Source organism: Marmota marmota, unplaced genomic scaffold, assembly GCF_001458135.2.
Source record: "Marmota marmota marmota unplaced genomic scaffold, marMar, whole genome shotgun sequence".
Classification (NCBI taxonomy): domain Eukaryota; kingdom Metazoa; phylum Chordata; class Mammalia; order Rodentia; family Sciuridae; genus Marmota; species Marmota marmota.
Genome location: NW_026000016.1, coordinates 45,054,674 through 45,071,547, shown reverse-complemented (window position 1 = coordinate 45,071,547; position 16,874 = coordinate 45,054,674). Strand labels below are relative to the sequence as shown.

General features: G+C 54.4%; 1 protein-coding gene across 27 annotated transcripts in view; it reads left to right on the top strand.

Moving 5' to 3' along the window:
• Tnnt2 (troponin T2, cardiac type) overlaps positions 1 to 14,576 on the top strand; it is a 35,113-nt gene extending 20,537 nt beyond the window's left edge. For 2 of the 27 annotated variants that reach the window (XM_048809634.1, XM_048809632.1), the window contains 16 exons: positions 2,331 to 2,381; positions 3,333 to 3,343; positions 3,448 to 3,462; positions 5,807 to 5,833; positions 7,787 to 7,855; positions 8,004 to 8,039; positions 8,924 to 8,957; positions 10,074 to 10,134; positions 10,420 to 10,536; positions 11,302 to 11,379; positions 11,782 to 11,892; positions 12,664 to 12,672; positions 13,000 to 13,109; positions 13,577 to 13,667; positions 13,928 to 13,968; positions 14,330 to 14,576. In XM_048809634.1, coding sequence (XP_048665591.1) covers positions 2,341 to 2,381; positions 3,333 to 3,343; positions 3,448 to 3,462; positions 5,807 to 5,833; positions 7,787 to 7,855; positions 8,004 to 8,039; positions 8,924 to 8,957; positions 10,074 to 10,134; positions 10,420 to 10,536; positions 11,302 to 11,379; positions 11,782 to 11,892; positions 12,664 to 12,672; positions 13,000 to 13,109; positions 13,577 to 13,667; positions 13,928 to 13,968; positions 14,330 to 14,375 — 897 coding nt within the window. In that variant the 5' untranslated portion in view covers positions 2,331 to 2,340 and the 3' untranslated portion in view covers positions 14,376 to 14,576. Of the gene's footprint in view, positions 1 to 2,326; positions 2,382 to 3,332; positions 3,344 to 3,447; positions 3,463 to 5,799; positions 5,834 to 7,786; positions 7,856 to 8,003; positions 8,040 to 8,923; positions 8,958 to 10,073; positions 10,135 to 10,419; positions 10,537 to 11,301; positions 11,380 to 11,781; positions 11,893 to 12,663; positions 12,673 to 12,999; positions 13,110 to 13,576; positions 13,668 to 13,927; positions 13,969 to 14,329 lie in introns of all 27 variants that reach the window. The other 25 variants (XM_048809641.1, XM_048809639.1, XM_048809638.1 and 22 more) reach the window with 24 other exon arrangements.
• Positions 14,577 to 16,874: the final 2,298 nt, after the last annotated feature.

Below are 16,874 nucleotides of genomic sequence, written 5' to 3'. Positions count from 1 at the left end.
TCAGTCCCTCAACGTGGGAGTGTCTCAGAGCTGCTGTGCAGAACTCCTTGTGAATTTTTAGGACTCTTCTCTCGCAGTTTCTATCCTGCTCCAGCAGAGGGAGCAAGGGTGGTTCTTGCTCAGCTGTCCTTAACCCCCAGGACTGGGCCCATCCCAGCTTCCAAGGTGCTGAGTCCGACGTCTCTATCCAGATGGACAGCTGGGGAATAGCAGCTCCCTGGGAACCCCTCAGTCTCAGAAGGGTTGCCTTGAAGTGGACATCGCTTCAACTCAGGGCTCCCACTGGATGTCCACAGATGGGTGCCTGGGGCTGGCCTCAGCCACCACATTGGCATATTCAAGGAGACCAAAGGAGTGAGCAGGACTGTCCAACTGCTGTCCCCATCTGGGCAGCTTGGATCAGGCTGCAGAGGGTGGTGAAGCTCTGGCAGGTCTAAGGTGGGGCAGGAGCGGGCAGAGGGCACAGAAGAAAGATCAGAGCGTGGTCTCATCTGTCACTCTGATTCTTGGTTCACCTGACTTCAGCCGCACCCCACATTTTCTTGTCCCTTGAATCCCTTCCAACCCAATAATCGGGATGGCTGCCTGATCATCAGATTGCCAACGAGGACATGGTTCACATTTCAACTAGCGTGCTCTCAGGAGGGTTGGGTTGTAATTGTTATTAGTTGTAACAGTTGTTACTGGTGTTAGTTATAGAATTGCTATCAGTTGGGTGCCCCTCTGGGCCAGGCACTTTATACCAACTCTCACCCTTGTCTCCATCCCAGGGAACTGAGGGTTAGGGAAGTGAGATGACCTTCCCAAGGCCACACACAAAGGCATGATGGGGCCAGTATTTAAGACCAGATAAGTCTCCTACCCCAGGCCTTGCTCTTCCACCTCTTGTTGACCTCTCCCTCTAATTACGTGTGTCCAGCTGCTCCTGACCTTGCCCAGAGCCTTCCACTTCTCTGAATATCAATCTGATCCTCTTAAAGATCTCAGAGAGGCAGGATGTGAACACTTTATCTCCATAGTACAGAGAAAGAAGCAAGGTTCAGAGATGTTGAGAGCACTTGCCCAGATGTCACCCTCAGCATATGAATGAGGAAGACTGGCATCCAGATCATTCCAGCCTATCACCAGAGAGGATCATCTCAACACAAGTTTCCCAGGGAAACTGTGTTTTTTTTTTTTTTTTGGTAGTACCAGGGATTGAACCCAGACCATTATAGATGCTAGGCAAGCATTCTACCACTAAGATACAACACCCCTCCCCACCTTGCCCTTTTTATTTTATTTTGAGACAGGGCCTCTAAGTTGCCCAGATGGGTCTCTATCTTGGGATCCTCCTTCCTCAGCCTCCCAAGTAGCTGTAATTACAGGTGTGGACCACCACACCTGGCTGGGAAACTATTTTTGTTGAGGTAGCATAGATTAATATGCAATTTTAAGAAAGTTGCAAGAAATGATACAGAGACATTGCTTACATCCTTTGCCCAAATGTCCTCAATGAAAACATTTGAAATACTCCATAGTGCAATATCACAACCGGGATGTGCACATTGATAAGTCCATTGGGGATCTTAATCAGATTTTCCCAGCTTCACTTGTATTCTGTGTGTGTGTGTTAAATTCTATAGTTTTATCCTGTGTAGATTCATGTACACATCTCCACAGTCAAGACACTGAACAGTTGCAAAATCACAAGGGTCCCACAAGTACCCTTGTATACCACTTCCACCTCCCTCCCACCCTCCACACACCCCTGATAATGAATCTGTTCCCCATTTCTATAATCTTGCCATTTCAAGAATGTTATATAAGTGGAATCATATGTATGACCTTTGGAACTAACTTTCCCCAATCAACAGAATTTCCCGAAGACGCATTGAGTTGTGTGCATCAATGATTCATTTCTTTCTATCACTGAGTGGCATTCCATGGCATTCCATGTCACCCTCCCAGGGGGTGCTCTTGCAGGAGGACAGGGGTAGACTTGTCAGCACCCCCCTGCCCTGAAGGCATCTGCAGACTGGATAGGTGGAGCGAGTTGACAAACATTGCTTTCAGAGTTATAAATGGGAACACAAAATCCCAGACAGCATGCCTGCTGGGGGCAAGGGATGAAAGGGACATTAGCTGGCTGCTTGGCTATGATGCTGGTGCTGCGATCTCTTCTTACAGAGGAGGAAACAGGCTTGTCCCTACAGGTCGCATAGCTAATAAGAGGTGGGGTGAGATTCACCCCAGGGCCCCCTGATCCTGCTCCACCTGAGGCCAGAGCTCTTAGAGGAAGGCAGGCTCCCTTTCTGCCAGCTCTCACATCTTTCTCTTTCTGGAGGCAGAGCAGAGACCATGTCTGACGTGGAAGAAGAGGTGGTGGAGGAGTATGAGGAGTGAGTATCTGGGAGCATCCTGTCTCCAGTGTTGACCCCTCCACCTTGCCACTCGCTCCCCTCAGGAGCCACCTAGCTGCCTGCTCTAGATTCTGGTGGATATGGCCTCTTTCTTTCCACTTCTGTACCTCTGGGCAGCAGACCCCAGGCAGATCTCAGGCTGGGGGACTTTGGAAACACCGGAGCTCAGCTCCAGGGTCAACAGGGTCCAACCTGGGTGGGGACCAGCCACTAGCTGAGGAGCCAAGAAGCTGGGATTCCTCTGATGCCCCACCACGCCCATTCAGAGCCCAGCGTTAACACTCCACCTTGGGTTCCTATGCGCGAAGGATGGTGCTGGTCCGCAGTCCTGTCTTGGAGAGAAGCTGGAAAAGGCTCGCCACTAGGCAAACCAATAACAGTCTCCTGTGGAGGAGTGCTGCCAGGGGGTTCCCAGAGCCACACACACAGCCCCTGTCCTCACAGGGCTGTTGGGGTGCAACAAACTGCAGGAAGGAATTAGCAAGCAGGTGTGGGGCGCAGAGGGAGGTAGCGGGCGTTGGGATGGCCAAAGGAGGTTTGTGGAGAAGACAGGTCTTACTAACACAGCATTCGGAGAGCAAAGAGGTTTGGGGGGGAGAAAAGCTTTCTAGAAAGGGGCACTGCCCGAGGGAAGTCCAGAGGTGAGGTCAGAGGAGGAAGCTGGCAGAACGCTAAAGGGACCAAGCAGGCTCATGCAGAAGTTTGCTGGGGGCAGTGACACATAGCTTGGGTGAGAAGAGTGGGCCAGGTTAGTGGGGGCCTTTGCAGAGCAGGAGAGAAGGGTGAACTCCACGAAGCAAGAGGGAATGAAACATGGGGTTATCTTCTGGGAAAGGCTGGTCTGTGTGTGTGTGTGTGCGCGCGCGCGTACATGCGTGTGGGGACTCTTGAATGTGCGCAGGCATTGAGAGTATCTTCCTTTGCACCCAGGGAGCAGGAAGGTAAGCACACACACGTATGCACATTTGGATGGAGGACAGTGTGGCTGGAAACTGACCCACTTCTTCTCTCTTCTCTCACTGGCCTGGCCTTCTCTTCTGAGCAGAAACAGCTATGGAAGGTATGTACCTTGGGCAGGTGGAGGGCCGGACAGGAGGGATATCAGGAGTCCACTATTCCTGGGAGCCCTGGGCCTGTCTCTGCCCTGAACCCAGCTGAGCAAAGATTCCCAACAGCTGTGGTCCCTTCGTGGGGGGCAGCCTACCTTAATTGCTTGGTCTTGAGACAGATATAAAGTTTAAATCTGTCTCCTCTGTCAACTATTCTCTTTTCTTTTTTGGTACTGGGGATTAAACCCAGGGGCACTTGACCACTGAGCCACCTCCCCAGCCCTTTTTTGTATTTTATTTTGAGACAGAGTCTCACTGAGTTGCTTAGGTCCTTGCTAAGTTGCTGAGCCTGGTTTTGAACTTGTGATCCTCCTGCCTCAGTCTCCCAAGCTGCTGGGATTACAGTCGTGTGTCACCGTGTCCAGCTGTCAACTATTTCCTTTACCACTTTTCCTAATTATTTTTATTTTTTCTTTACCATGGAAAATTTGAAAGGCATATAAACGTAGAATCTGTGCCCCCTCAAAACAAAACAACAGCAACACCCCCAAAAAACAAAATAAAACAAAAAAAACCCCAAAAAACAAAAAAACAACCAAACCCCCAAACACCCTCCAGACTCAGGACCCAGCCAACAATCATCAGCTCATGGTTATTCTTCTTTCATCTCTCTTCATCTGCCCCCAGTTATTTTGAAACATGCATCCCAAATCATTCCCACACATCATCATTTCATGCTTTAATATTTCAGCGTGTATCTCTAAAGATAAGCACTATAAAAAAAGCCCCATAACCCCGATGTCATGGTCCCACCTAAGAACATTCCATTTAATAGTCTTTCAATTACGAATATGCAGAGGCCCAGTTACCTGAGACATTATATACAGACATGGAGATTTATTGGTATTGTCTAGCAAACGCCTGTCTTGTTGTCCCTGTTCTTGGAGGTGTTAACATCTGCCCTCCTCAGCTTTAGTTCCCCGATGTCACTGGAAGATCTCCCTGGCCTCTCCTTCCTGAGATCCTGAAACAGGAAGTGATTAAGAGACCTCACTGCCATCCCCACCCAGTCCACAAATGGCCCAGAATGGCCCTCGGGTGCCACAAGCCTCAGTATCACAGGCAGGCTGGAACCTGCCTCTTAGTGGCTCAGCAGATTCTCAAAATATCACGTCAGCACAAGGTGTGCAGAGGTTAGGGAAAGGGTCTTCAGGAAGCTCCAGGAAGAGAGTTGGTGGGGTTTCAGGGTCTGGTCTTCCTTTGTTCCCCAGGCCTTCTAGGGAAAAAGAGGGCATCTCCTGCACATTTAGGGCCGCTCCTAGGGCGTCTAGCCAAAGAGGAGACTGGAGAGAGATTCAAAGGCAAAACCAGCCAGACACACTGGAATCACGTTTGGTTTTCCTGGAACACCAAATCCTTAAGGAGCAATCTCTAGATGTGTTCCCTGCACCAGCTCTTGACATGATGGAGCTTCCTTTATTTTGGGATTTTCCACTTCATGAAGGCAGGTTTTGGTGGCAGGGATTGAAAGCTGGACCTCTGGATTTGGGACCAAACTGCATGCTACACGCAGCGGGATTTAGTCTTGAGTTAACAAAATAATTCTCTGCAGTGAGAGGGGTCTGAGCCCTGTGCAGTGAGCCCCCTTCCCAGCTAAGGACCTGGCTGTTGGTGACCAAGGGAGATCAAGGGCTATGAGTGGCCGCAGTGCCTCCAGTATAGACAGCGCTGAGCATCTCTTCCTCTGGGAGACTAATTGTTCCACTGCGTGAGCTCTTCCTGGGGTGGAGGGTTTCAGCTGGAACAGCAAGGAAGTTGCCAGACGTTTCCTCTGGGTTAACTGTGCTCTGCCTTAGATGATTGACTTCCTTTTCCAGGCCAGGGAAGCACCCCGGGTACCAACTCCCAGAAGGGCTTTCCAAGTGCGACTTGGAAACGGGATTTGTCCAAGAGACTCACTTGGAGCAAGAATGTAGAGAAGTTTGACAGTTATCAATTGTTTCTCCTTCTCTGCTCTTTTGGTGCCTCTGTCCCAGGCTGCGAGGTCTAGAGGCAGAGCAGGGAGCTGCTAGTTAGTGCTTACTGAATGCTTCCCTCTGTCAAGGTGTGCCAGAGCGTTCGGTTCTCACGTGGGCTGGGAGTGAGGTCATCGTTTGCATTTACTGACCAGGCACCTGGGGCTCCGGGAGTTACCGAGCAGGGAGTTGTCCGAGCTGCTCAAAGTGGGCCTTAGGCTAACTGCAAGCCCCGCATGGTCACCGCCACGCCCTGCGCTGCTGCAAGCTGCCCAGGCTCTCCCCCCACACTAACCTGTCTCGCTTCTCCCCTCCGCTGCTGCCACCCTAAACCTGGAAGAGGAAGACTGGCAAGAGGACGAAGACGGTAGTACAGCTTTTCCTGCCTGCTTTCAGCTCCCTGCTGTCCTGAGTGCCACTGGCTTGTCCAGGGGCCCTGGCCTTGGGGCGGGGAGTGCTGAGTGGGTCAGTCACTTTCCTCCCCAGTCTCAGAGGGGCCAGGACCACAATTCTGAGACCTTCATCCTGCGTGTCCTCCAGGGTCACTGGCTCCTCCTGGGCTGGGCAGTGGGAAAGACCCAGGCTGGCTGGTCTTCCCTGTGCTCCTCATAGGGGGCCATAGAGGGAGGCTCCTGACTGTGGTGAATAGCCCCCCTGTCCCGCCCCCACTGCACATCCCAGGGCTCCAGGCTGGGTCTTTCCCTATGAATTGGCCTTTCCCAGGTAGGGTGGCCAGGGGTCAAGGGGCCTGGGGTAAAGTCATCTGAAGAGCAGCTGGGGGCACTGGAAATAGCCAGAATAGAGAGGACATGATGTCAGCTTTTAGATGTGCACTGCTGAGGGGAGGGGTGGGGCTGGACTTGTCCCCAGCGCCCAGGGTTAGCACGAGGGCAATGGAAGCAGACTGGGGCTTATTTTAGAACAAACTTAGGCCCACAGTGATGTCCCAAGATGCAGTAGGTAGCCAGGAGGGGCAGGGAGCACCCCCTCTTCGGGTCTGTGGCATGACCCCTGGGTGAGTGGTGGCACACATGGGGTGGGCCAGAGAGGCATTAAAATGGTGGCCTGAAGGGGGACCCCAAAACTGGCCTTCTAGACTCATGCCTTCTGGAAGGATCTTTTGTGAGGTAAGCCTCTTGCAGGGATCAAAGAAGAGGTATCTCCAGGCCTCAGAGAGATTCAGACTTGGGAAAGGAGGGGTGAGAGCATGGGGCAGAGGGAAGGAGGCTGAACTCTGTCTCTGGATGTGAGCCCTTCCTTCCGTCCTGGGGCATTTTTTTCTGCCTCTTGTATCAAGAGGCTGTCATTGTCAATCAGTCAAGGAGCCTTGCCAAGCACTTCAACAGGCAGAGCCGTGGTGGTGATGTCACCCTGTCTGCCCCCAAATCTGTCTACTCCAAGAGCCGGAAAGGGCAGGGTTCACATCCTGCTAAGCAAATGGATGAAAACAGAGAAATCCTGAAAACCTTTTGGATAGTACAAATACTAATTGTGGGCATCTCATCCACCCACACAGGCTCACTGTCTTGGTTTCATTTAGACACAGAGGAAGGGTCTCCAGACTTGGAGAGTCCCTGGGACCCAGACAGGAGCTTCCCTGACATCTCACCTTAAGCAGGGCCCATCCTATGGTGCCAGGCACTGGGTGGAACTCCTGGGGTCGAAAGTTGGGGAATGAGCTGGAGTCAGACCCCAGGGAGGTCATTGAGGTCAGGTCAGGCAGATGGAGCCCCAGAGACACCCCACATCCTAATCTGCTTCTACCCCAGATCTCTGGCCCTCCTGGTGACCTCCAGGTAGGGAACAGTTTTCCATATTGGGAAAGGCCCAGTTCTGATTCCCAAACTCCCAGAGAGGCAAATTTGGGACCAAACAACTCTTCACAAGCCTGACTGTGCCCTTCTGTTGTGGTTCCCCCCACCCTGGGTGGCGAACTCTTTCTGCACAGGAAGAGAGAGTAAATACTGGAGGCCTTTCGGGCCACGGTCTCTACCGCGACCATTCAGCTCTGTGACTGGGGCCCAAACGCACCCACAGACAGGACATGAATGAGTGGGGTGACTGCAGGCCAACTTCATGTACAAGGACATTTTGGGGGGCCAGATTAGGTATATATATATATTTTTGTTGACGTTTGGTTTAAATCAAGAACAGAGCAGCCTCCCATTCACATTGGTTGACCCCAATCCATCTGGACCCGGAAGTTGTTGGCCCTGGGTCCCTGTCTCTGCTCTCCTTTCTGGGTGCCCCCTTCCTGTCCACTCTCTGTTCTGGGTGCTGCAGGGCCAGGTTATTCACTGGGTCTGGTTCACTTCTGCAGAGCAGGACGAGGCAGCAGAAGAGGAGGCTGAAGATGGGACTGGGGCTGAGGATGAGACCAAGGCTGAAGGTACGAGCCCGGGGCACTGTGTGTGTGAAAAAACCCTGACCCCAGAAGCCAGCAGGCTGGGCTGAGCCAGGACCTGCTTGTGAGGAAGGCTCTTGGGGGCAGTCTGAGCTTGGAACTGGACCTTCATTAACCCTCATGTTTTGTTTAGAAGATGGACTAGAAGAGGAAGCCAGAGAGGCTGAAGGTGAGGCTGTGGACATCGAGAGAGGTTTGGGGGACACACCAGGACTCCTCACAGTAGCTTGGGAGAGACTGTCCACAGCTTCCTTCCAGGGAGTTGGGGCAGGAGAAAGGAAGATAGAGTTTTGGACAAATAACTCTTAACCCCTGACCCTCCTCATCTCAGAGAAGCTGCTTTGGGGGTGCCCAGTAGGAGAGGGGAAGAGTATCCAGGCCCCTGATCTGGGCAGACAAGGGGACGCAGAAGTCACAGGCACTCAGGCAGCTCCTGGCACAGAGGCTGAATAGTAGTTGGGTGCAGTGTTTGTAAGATGAACTCCCAAGGCTCAGGTGGCCGTGTGGTGGGCCATCGACGTGGCCACTGTCACATCACAGCCTTTACCAGGCTGCCAGGTGGTTGCAGTCACACCTCCTCAGCAAAGACAGCGGCTGAGGCTTGGAATCCTGCCCACTAGTTTTCTGGCCCAGATCTCTGGCCCTCCTAGTGGCCTCCAGGAAGTCCAAGGGGCAACCAAGATGGCTGACTTGGGAGAGGATTCTGGGGCCAGAGCCCCCAGGGACCTTTCCACAGGCCCCTCCTCACAGTGAAGCAGAGAAGCAAACCTGCCTTGTGTGGAACTGCTGAACAAGAGAAGGCTTTTTAGTCCCGCGCCGAGTGTGTGTGCCCGACCCCGTTGTCCCCTGACACCCCCCACCCCCCAGCTGCTGTGGGACAGGAATTTGGGGGTTTACAACCCCAGCTGCCTTCAGGCTTTTGGTGCTCCTGGAATTGGGACTCCCTGTTCAGAGGGGGAAACGGAGGCCCCCAGGCCCCCAGCCCACAGGGGTGGAGTTGTGACCAGGCCTGGGCCTCCTGACCCTGGGGCTGTGTGTTTCTCTCTCCTCCAGATGGCCCAGTGGAGGAGTCCAAACCCAAGCCCAGGTGAGTGGGAGGCACCTGTGGTAAGGCCCTGGGAGGGAGGGCGGTGAGGACAAGATGGGAGTGCAGCGTGGCACAGTGGGCATGAGCTGGGGGTGTAATAGGCACAGACTACCACATATGGTTGTACAGGTTGTATATTGCACAAGGCTCTTTGCCTGAGGGAGTGAATGGGGCTGAATTCTACCCCACATTCCGCTACCTCATGCACCCTGACATGGATGGGGCTAGAGAAAGGGGATGGACTAATCAGGGCCTTGGGCAGACAGACACACCCACCTTTATCCCAGGATGACCAGAACACCTTCCTCCAGGGCTGAGGTGGGATCTGGGGAAAAAGGGAGGAGAATTTGGGAAACCAAGCAACATACCGTGCCAGCCCAGGTGTGGTGGCTTCAGAGAGCCCCAAACACAGGGCAGCTTGGCTGCATACGATACCACCCCTGGAGGCTCTGGATGGTGGTTGGAGGCAGGGAGCATTTCCCTCTTGGTGACGTTTGTCCTGCCAGCAGATGGTGCGGGTCCACTCATGGGCCTGGCCCCACTTCTGTGGGTTCATCGGAAACCAGCTCCCTCCCAAGCCAGGCCGAGCCCCATTCCCACATCCAGCCCCCTCCCCTTTGCTGGCCACTGTATGTACCCTGCATAATCTCATTTCAGCATCAGACAGACCTGAGGGCAGATGGAGAAACCAAGGACCAGAGACCCCACCCTGGCCTGGTGTCACATACTCCAAATGTGTGTTGGGATCAACACCAAATTGTGGGAATCCCTGGGCTCCTGGACAGAGTCTCAGGGTCAACCACAGGGATGTGGACTCAGCCCCATACGCCATCTTGTCTCAGCCTCTCAATCTTAAGGGAGAGGGACGCTGCTGCCTTCTCTCTGGGCATATTGTGAGGATAAGAACACAATGGCTTGTGTGAGAGGGCTCTGTGTATTCCCAGGTGCTGAGCAAGCGTGGGGACTACTAGGGTTGACATTAGTGTGACAGCACTGTGCGTTGGCTGGGGCCGTGGTGGAAGTCCCTGCAGGAAGGAGAAGGCCCTGCCTGCCCTTTGCAGTCCCTCAGGTTCTGAGCGGGGTTACTCCTCTGACTTCTTACTCCCCTCCCAACAGGCTGTTCATGCCCAACTTGGTGCCACCCAAGATCCCTGATGGAGAGAGAGTGGATTTTGATGTGAGTGGTGGCTGTGGGTAGAGTAGGTCTGGGCTGGGAGTGGTCACGAGAGCTCCAAGGAGATTGGAGACCCTGTGGCTTTGTGGGCTGGGGGGCAGATGGGTAGAATGGTGTTTAGCAGAGGCCAGGCTGGGTGCCAACCCTTGAGTGCTGGCTTGGATTCAGAGCCTTTTGCCCTGGGCAGGGGTTATCTGGTCCACCCGTCCACTGGACTAAGGGGTTGTCTGGTTCACCCGTCCACTGGACTAAGGTGGCAGCCTCTAAGCCCCAGGGCTCCACCCACAGGACATCCACCGGAAGCGCATGGAGAAGGACCTGAATGAGCTGCAGACGCTGATCGAGGCTCACTTTGAGAACAGGAAGAAGGAGGAGGAGGAACTGGTTTCTCTCAAAGACAGGATCGTAGGTGTCCAGCCTCCAGCCCACCTCCCTCAGCATCCCTGTCCCTCCCCGCATGAGGCCGGCCTCCTCCAGCAGCCTGCCTGGGCTCCAGGTCCTGCAGAGTGTGGCCCTTCCTCAGGATCCCTGCTGCAGTGAGCTGCTCTTGCATCCCTGCATGGTGGCTCCTTGGGTTCCCTTCTCTCCCTGCCAGCCTGGGTGCTCCTTATTGGCAGAAGCTGGACCTTGGCAGTACCTAGCCCAGGCCCTGGCTGTGCAATGACTACTCAAACGCCCGAGGTCTCTCCGTCCCTGCCTTTTCCCCACCAAGCCCAGCCACCCAGCTAATGCAGGGACCATGGGAGTGACCTGCAGGCTGCTAGCTCAGTGCACTGGGGACAGAGTTATTCTGATTCCTTTCTTCCTCTCCGCCTAACTTGCCCGTCTGTAGCTCCTCTCAGCAACCCGTGACTTGGCTGTCTATCTTTGAACCCAGAGGCCAGGGCTGGGGAAGCAGCAGCATAACCCTTGTGGGAGACCGCAAAAGCCACATAGTGGAGACGGTCTCCGACATGCAATGCTGGGTGTGGGTCCCCTGTCATGTCCTCTGTGGCCATCCTGACACAGTCAGCACACTCTTCTGTGGGGCCCACCTGGTAAGGGGTGGACTCCGTCTGCATCTGTGGAGCTGGCTGAGAGCACTTGGAGCCAGGGCATCCCTGGTGGGTCCCTGTCCCTTGGTGACATCACCTCTCAGATGCACACTGGGGCCTCTGCCTCTCTCCTTAGGAGAAGCGCCGAGCTGAGCGGGCTGAGCAGCAGCGCATCCGTAATGAGCGGGAGAAGGAACGGCAGACCCGCCTGGCTGTGAGTGTCCCTGACAGCTCCCAGCTCTCTATTCATAGATGCCATTCAAGTCAGCAGGGGCCATGGTCTTGGCTCTGACATCACACCAGTGAACGAGACGGACATGCTGGGGCCTCCCGATCTTGATGTTTTAAGACTCCCTAGGCCTTATCCCTTCCCTAGTGCAGGCTAAGAACCAAGGGCCCCGTTGTCCTCTCTTGTGCAGCTGCTGAGGTCCCTTCCAGAGCCCTAGGCCAGCCCAGGGCCTCCTTCATGCTTGCCCAGGACTGGGGCACCCTCTGCAGCTCCTTGCCCAGTGGGGAGAGAGCTCATTCCACCCATGCAGACCCCTGGCTTCAGCCCAGAGCCAGGCTTTCCCCCTCTCACCCTTAATTTGCCCTCTTCCTCCTCTCTGAAAACCAGGAGGAGAGGGCCCGGCGAGAGGAGGAGGAGAACAGGAGGAAGGCCGAGGACGAGGCCCGGAAGAAGAAGGCTTTGTCTAACATGATGCATTTTGGAGGCTACATCCAGAAGGTAGGCGGGGGGCAGCTGGGGTAGCCAGGAGGTCCCGGAGTACCCTTGAGAAGTGAGGAGTCAGCTGTAGTTGGCAGCTTTATATTGAATTCCAGGAACAATTTCCCCTTTGCAGAGTAGGAGTCTGAGGGCTCCTCAGGCCCAGCCCGGGGGACTCTCAGCCCAACTGTGGCTTTGCTATGAGGGGCCTGCTGTGGGTACAGGCTAACACACCTCTAGCTCCCTGGGGGCCCAGGTACCTCCAAGATGGTTGGGTGCAGCTTGAAGAGCCCTGGGCTTGGAGTCAGAGCCTGGTTGACCCAGCTGTGCCGCACACACCTGTGTGGACCCAGTCTGTTTCCTCATATGGGACTGATATTGCCTGCCCTGCTCTTTTGAGAAGGTCCCATGAGTTAACATGGAAAGTGTCTGTTATACTTTCCATGAGGCAGTTTGTTCCTAGGAACTCACTTTGTTCCTCTGCCCCACTGGAGGAGGAGGTATTGATTTTCTTTATGCAACTGGAAAGATCAGAACTTTTTCTTAGATTTCCAAAGTCCCCAACTCTGCCACCATGCCTCTGCCCTATGGTGACCCTATCAGCCAAGAGCTATCAAAGTAGCCCCTGCCCAAAGCCCTAGCTTCCTCCCTGTCCACCAGAAGGCCTGTGCTGAGCGTCTGAATCACTTTTTCCTCCCTGTCTCTCTGCCTGTCTTCTGCCTCTCTCTCTATGTCTCTGTCACGGTCTCGATCTTTCTCTCTGGGTCTTTCTCTCATGGTTTCCTGGCTTAGCAAGCCCAGGTGGGTACCAAAACCTCACATTCTCTTTTTCCCCTTAGTTGTAAGGAGATCCCTGGGAGGGGAGGTGCCTTGCTGGGGAGGGGAGTGCAGAGTTCTGGCTGGGTGGGGAGGAGGAAGCCCAGAGAGGTGGAGGACACCATCTAGGCATGGGAGGAAGGGGTGGAGATGATCCTCACTGCCCTTGCTTCAGTTTCTCAGGGGAATTCAGGCAGAGGATGGTGTGGGGTGTTGCAGGAGCATCCTACTCCCAGGGGCAGTTTGGGAGGGTAAGGGGACAGGGAGGGGTGGTCTCTAGCTATGTCCCCCTGCTTACCACACCCCATTCAGACCGAGCGGAAGACTGGGAAGAGGCAGACTGAACGTGAGAAAAAGAAAAAGATTCTGGCCGAGAGGAGGAAGGTGCTGGCCATCGACCACCTGAATGAAGATCAACTGAGGTGGGGCCAGGCCCATGATACCTTGGGCACTGAGGTCTCAGTAAGGGGTTGGAGGTTGGGTGGAGGGCACTTCTCACTGGGAACCACCAGAGGGCGCCCCACCCTCACATTTCCTAAACTGGGTTTGCTGGGAATTCAGGCTGGGGCAGGTCAGACCCAACCCACCTGAGCTTTGTGGATAGGTAGAGAGAACTGAGCAGGCCCTTTAACTGTCTGCACTTGGCACTTAAACTTGCTCACCTGCTCACTGGAGGCAGGAGGGGGATTGAGCTAAATGATCTCTGTGCCAGGAGGGCTTCTCCTGCTTCCTCCCAGTTCTCAGAACTCTGCTCTGGAAGCCCCTGGTGTTGTTTCCTACACACTCTGCAGTGCCATTGGGGCCCCAGGGGCTGGGTCAGGACCAGGGTGAAGGGCAGTGAGGGCTGTTCTTATTGACCCTTGCTCCATTCCCACTGTGGCGCATGCAGGGAGAAAGCCAAGGAACTGTGGCAGAGCATCTATAACCTGGAGGCAGAGAAGTTCGACCTGCAGGAGAAGTTCAAGCAGCAGAAATATGAAGTGAGCCCCACGCTACACACCCCCTCCCACGCCATGCTTCTCCTGGTTTGACTGGGTCCACACCACTGCTGTCCCTCAGGACCTCTTCCATGTCCCCAGTCACTCCATTCAGCTCATGCACCTCGACCCCACATCCTGTCTCCAACGGCGTCCGTGCCCTCTCGCCTTCCCCTAGGCTGCACTGAGCTCCCACCTCCCTCATCCCAGGCCTCCTGGGACCTGAGCTGAATTGTTCTTTGTCTTCTCCACTTTTCTTACAGATCAATGTCCTTCGAAACAGGATCAATGACAACCAGAAAGTGTAAGTGTCTGAGGTCCTTCTTTCAGTCCCTATCTCCTGCCCGCTCTGTCCCCCTCTTCCAGCCATCCTGCTCCTTGGAGAGCTCTGGACTCCCACCCCTTCCTCCTCTTCTTCAGCTTGTAGACTTCCCTTTGTGGCTCCTCCAACAATTCTCCCTTCTCTCCCTCTTGGCGGTTCCTTGACAGTAGGGGATGGTGTGTAGGACCAGAGGTCTCACTCCAGCTTGCGGCTGCTGCCCTGTTCTGCCCCTGGAGGTAGCTCCAGGCTGCTCCTCTTAACCCTCAGCATCTCTCAATTTTATCCCTTCCCCCTGGAGACCTGCTACTGTGCCTCCATGTAATGGTCCTGCTTTCCCCTGCAGCTCCAAGACCCGCGGGAAGGCCAAGGTCACTGGGCGCTGGAAGTAGAGCCCACGTCTTCTTCACCAAAGCTCTCCTTGCCTGTATTCCTGCCTCGCACACCTCAGCTCCTGGGATCCTCCTGGGACCCTCCTGGGAACCCCAGGAGGGTCCTGTCTGGAGACCAGGAGATGGCCTAGCTGGAAGCCAGCACTCCTGCCTGCTCCCTGCCCACACCATGCCAGGAATAAAAAGCCATCGCACACTGCACACACAGAATGGCATTTCTGTCACCTCCCCTGAGATGAGATCCTAGTCTCAGGAAGTCAGGGTGGCCATCAGAGCCCTGGTATCTGGCTAAGCTCGGAGGCGCGTCTGGTCCCTTCCATCTGCCTCCAGATGGGAGAGGCCATGGCAGGGAATGCTCACGTCTTCTCAGAGCCCAGAAGGGAATCACCAACAGTGGAAGGGGCTTGTGACTTTAGCCACTGTGAGTCATGGGGAGCAGCACCTTGGGGAGGGCACTGTCGTGTGTGTGGGGTGCCCACTGTTTGACTCACTCCCTGAGAACAATGCAGTCCTCTTTGGATAGCTGCTGTTTCTTTCTCCTCCTGGCCAGGGCACTCAGAGCCAAGCGTCTATGGGGCAGAGAGCCCTTGAGGGAGGAAAGGAGGCTGGTTTCCTGGGAAGCTGTTGAGGCTGGAGCTTCTGAGAGGCCTGGCCCAGTCTGGGTGACTTGGTTTTCCCCTTCCGATGACCTGTATATCCTCTACGGCTTAAAGCCACTTCTTGGGGACCACAGTGTCCCTGAGCTAAAGCACATAGCATGGCAGTATGGATTTCAGTTAACAGGATATGCAAACCCCACAGGATGGGAGAGAAGCTGTTTCAAAGGCCTCCAGGCTGCATCCTTGAAAGGGGCTTGTCCTCCTGCACTGCCAAACCTTCGCTCCGGCCACTCTGTCTCCTGGAATGCCTCTGCCCATTACCTATTTGCCATCCATCCACAGGAGCCCAGGGGCCCTGTCTCTTAGAAGGCGTCCACAGCTCTCAGGCATAGGAAACCCACCTCTTCTCACTCTGAGCACGTGGGCCTTGCTGCGACCACTAGCTCAGTGCCACCCAGGACTGCGTCACCCCTTATACCCTTGGGATATAGTATAGGCCTGTTGATGCTGTGTGCCAAGCACTGTGACAGACACCAGTGATCGACACCACAAGAACACGGTCCTGGGGTGAGTGGGAGGGGCTCCGCCTTAGCTCTGTTCCTTGTTCGTTCGGTCCATCCTGTGGACAGCCACCTCCTGAGCTGACTGCTGGGCCTGGCCCTGGACAGGCGTGCTGGGATCTGAGCTGGCATGGCCCACAGGACACAGCAAGTCGCAGGCTCCAGCTTAGCATGGCAGCAAGGAGGGCATAGGGGCTGGGGAGCATAGATGGGGTCCCCCTGGCCTTGGCAGGCAGAGGGCTTTCTGGAGGAAAGTATGTCTACCCTGAGTCTCAGAGGGAGAGGGGGAGAATGTCATGGGGGACGAGGTCTGTGTGTGGGTTTTGAGGGCCTCGTATAATGTCCTAGAAGCAGGAGTTAGCATGGTGTGTTTGAAGATCCACAGCTATTAGCAGAAGCCAAGCATTTTCCAATGGGGGAGACAAGGAGACCTCATGTAAGTGTCCCCCAAACAGGCAGGAGGCAAGAGCCTGGGACTCAGGCCTAAGAAGAAGATCCTGGGCACAACCCCAGTTCTACTCACCCTAGTCTACAGGGTAGGACAGATGTGACAGCACCCCATCCCCTGGAGACAGTGGCATCAGTTCCAAAACAAGAATGACAGAATTTTCCAACCACATCAAGTACCTGTGGGGTTCCACCTCCTATGCCTCAGGGGTCACCCTCAGAGCAATAAGGGGATGGCAGCAGCCTTGGTCCTGCCTCTGGCTCCTCCCTTCCCATCGGATCCTTAGGATCACTCTTCTGTGCCCATTGAGGTGGGTGCTCCCCAAAACTACATCCTGAGGCAGAGCCAGGAGGCAGCCTTTGCTCTCCTCTGCATCTCCCCTGAGGTCAGTCCCATGTTATATCTTTTCTCTTTAAAGTCACCTGGGGTCCAGGAAAGACCTTTAACCCCTCCCCCTCAATATTCCCCATTTATTGGCGATGAAAGTATTCAAGGGCTGTTTTGGCTATATTAGGTTTTCTGGGGTTTCAATCATCCATAGTCATCAGAAGAAGGGGGGACACAGTAGTACAGTAAGATATTTAGGGGGGGGAGAGGTTTTCATATAACTCTTATTGTAGTTCATTGTTACAATATTTTTATTTTATTTGCCTAGTTTATAAATCAAACTTCATCACAGGTGAATATGTGTAGGAAAAATAGCTACATGTAGTTAATTCATTATGTCCACTGCTTCTTTGATTGCCATGGTGTTGAATCAAACACTGAAGATACAGGATGGCCCTGAGCTGGTCTGGGCCTCCTGACCGCTCAGGAGTGGGAAGGGGCTGTAGTGGGGCCACTGTCCTGTGACTAGCCACTGCGACTAGCCACTCTCAGGGGCTCCGGGGCT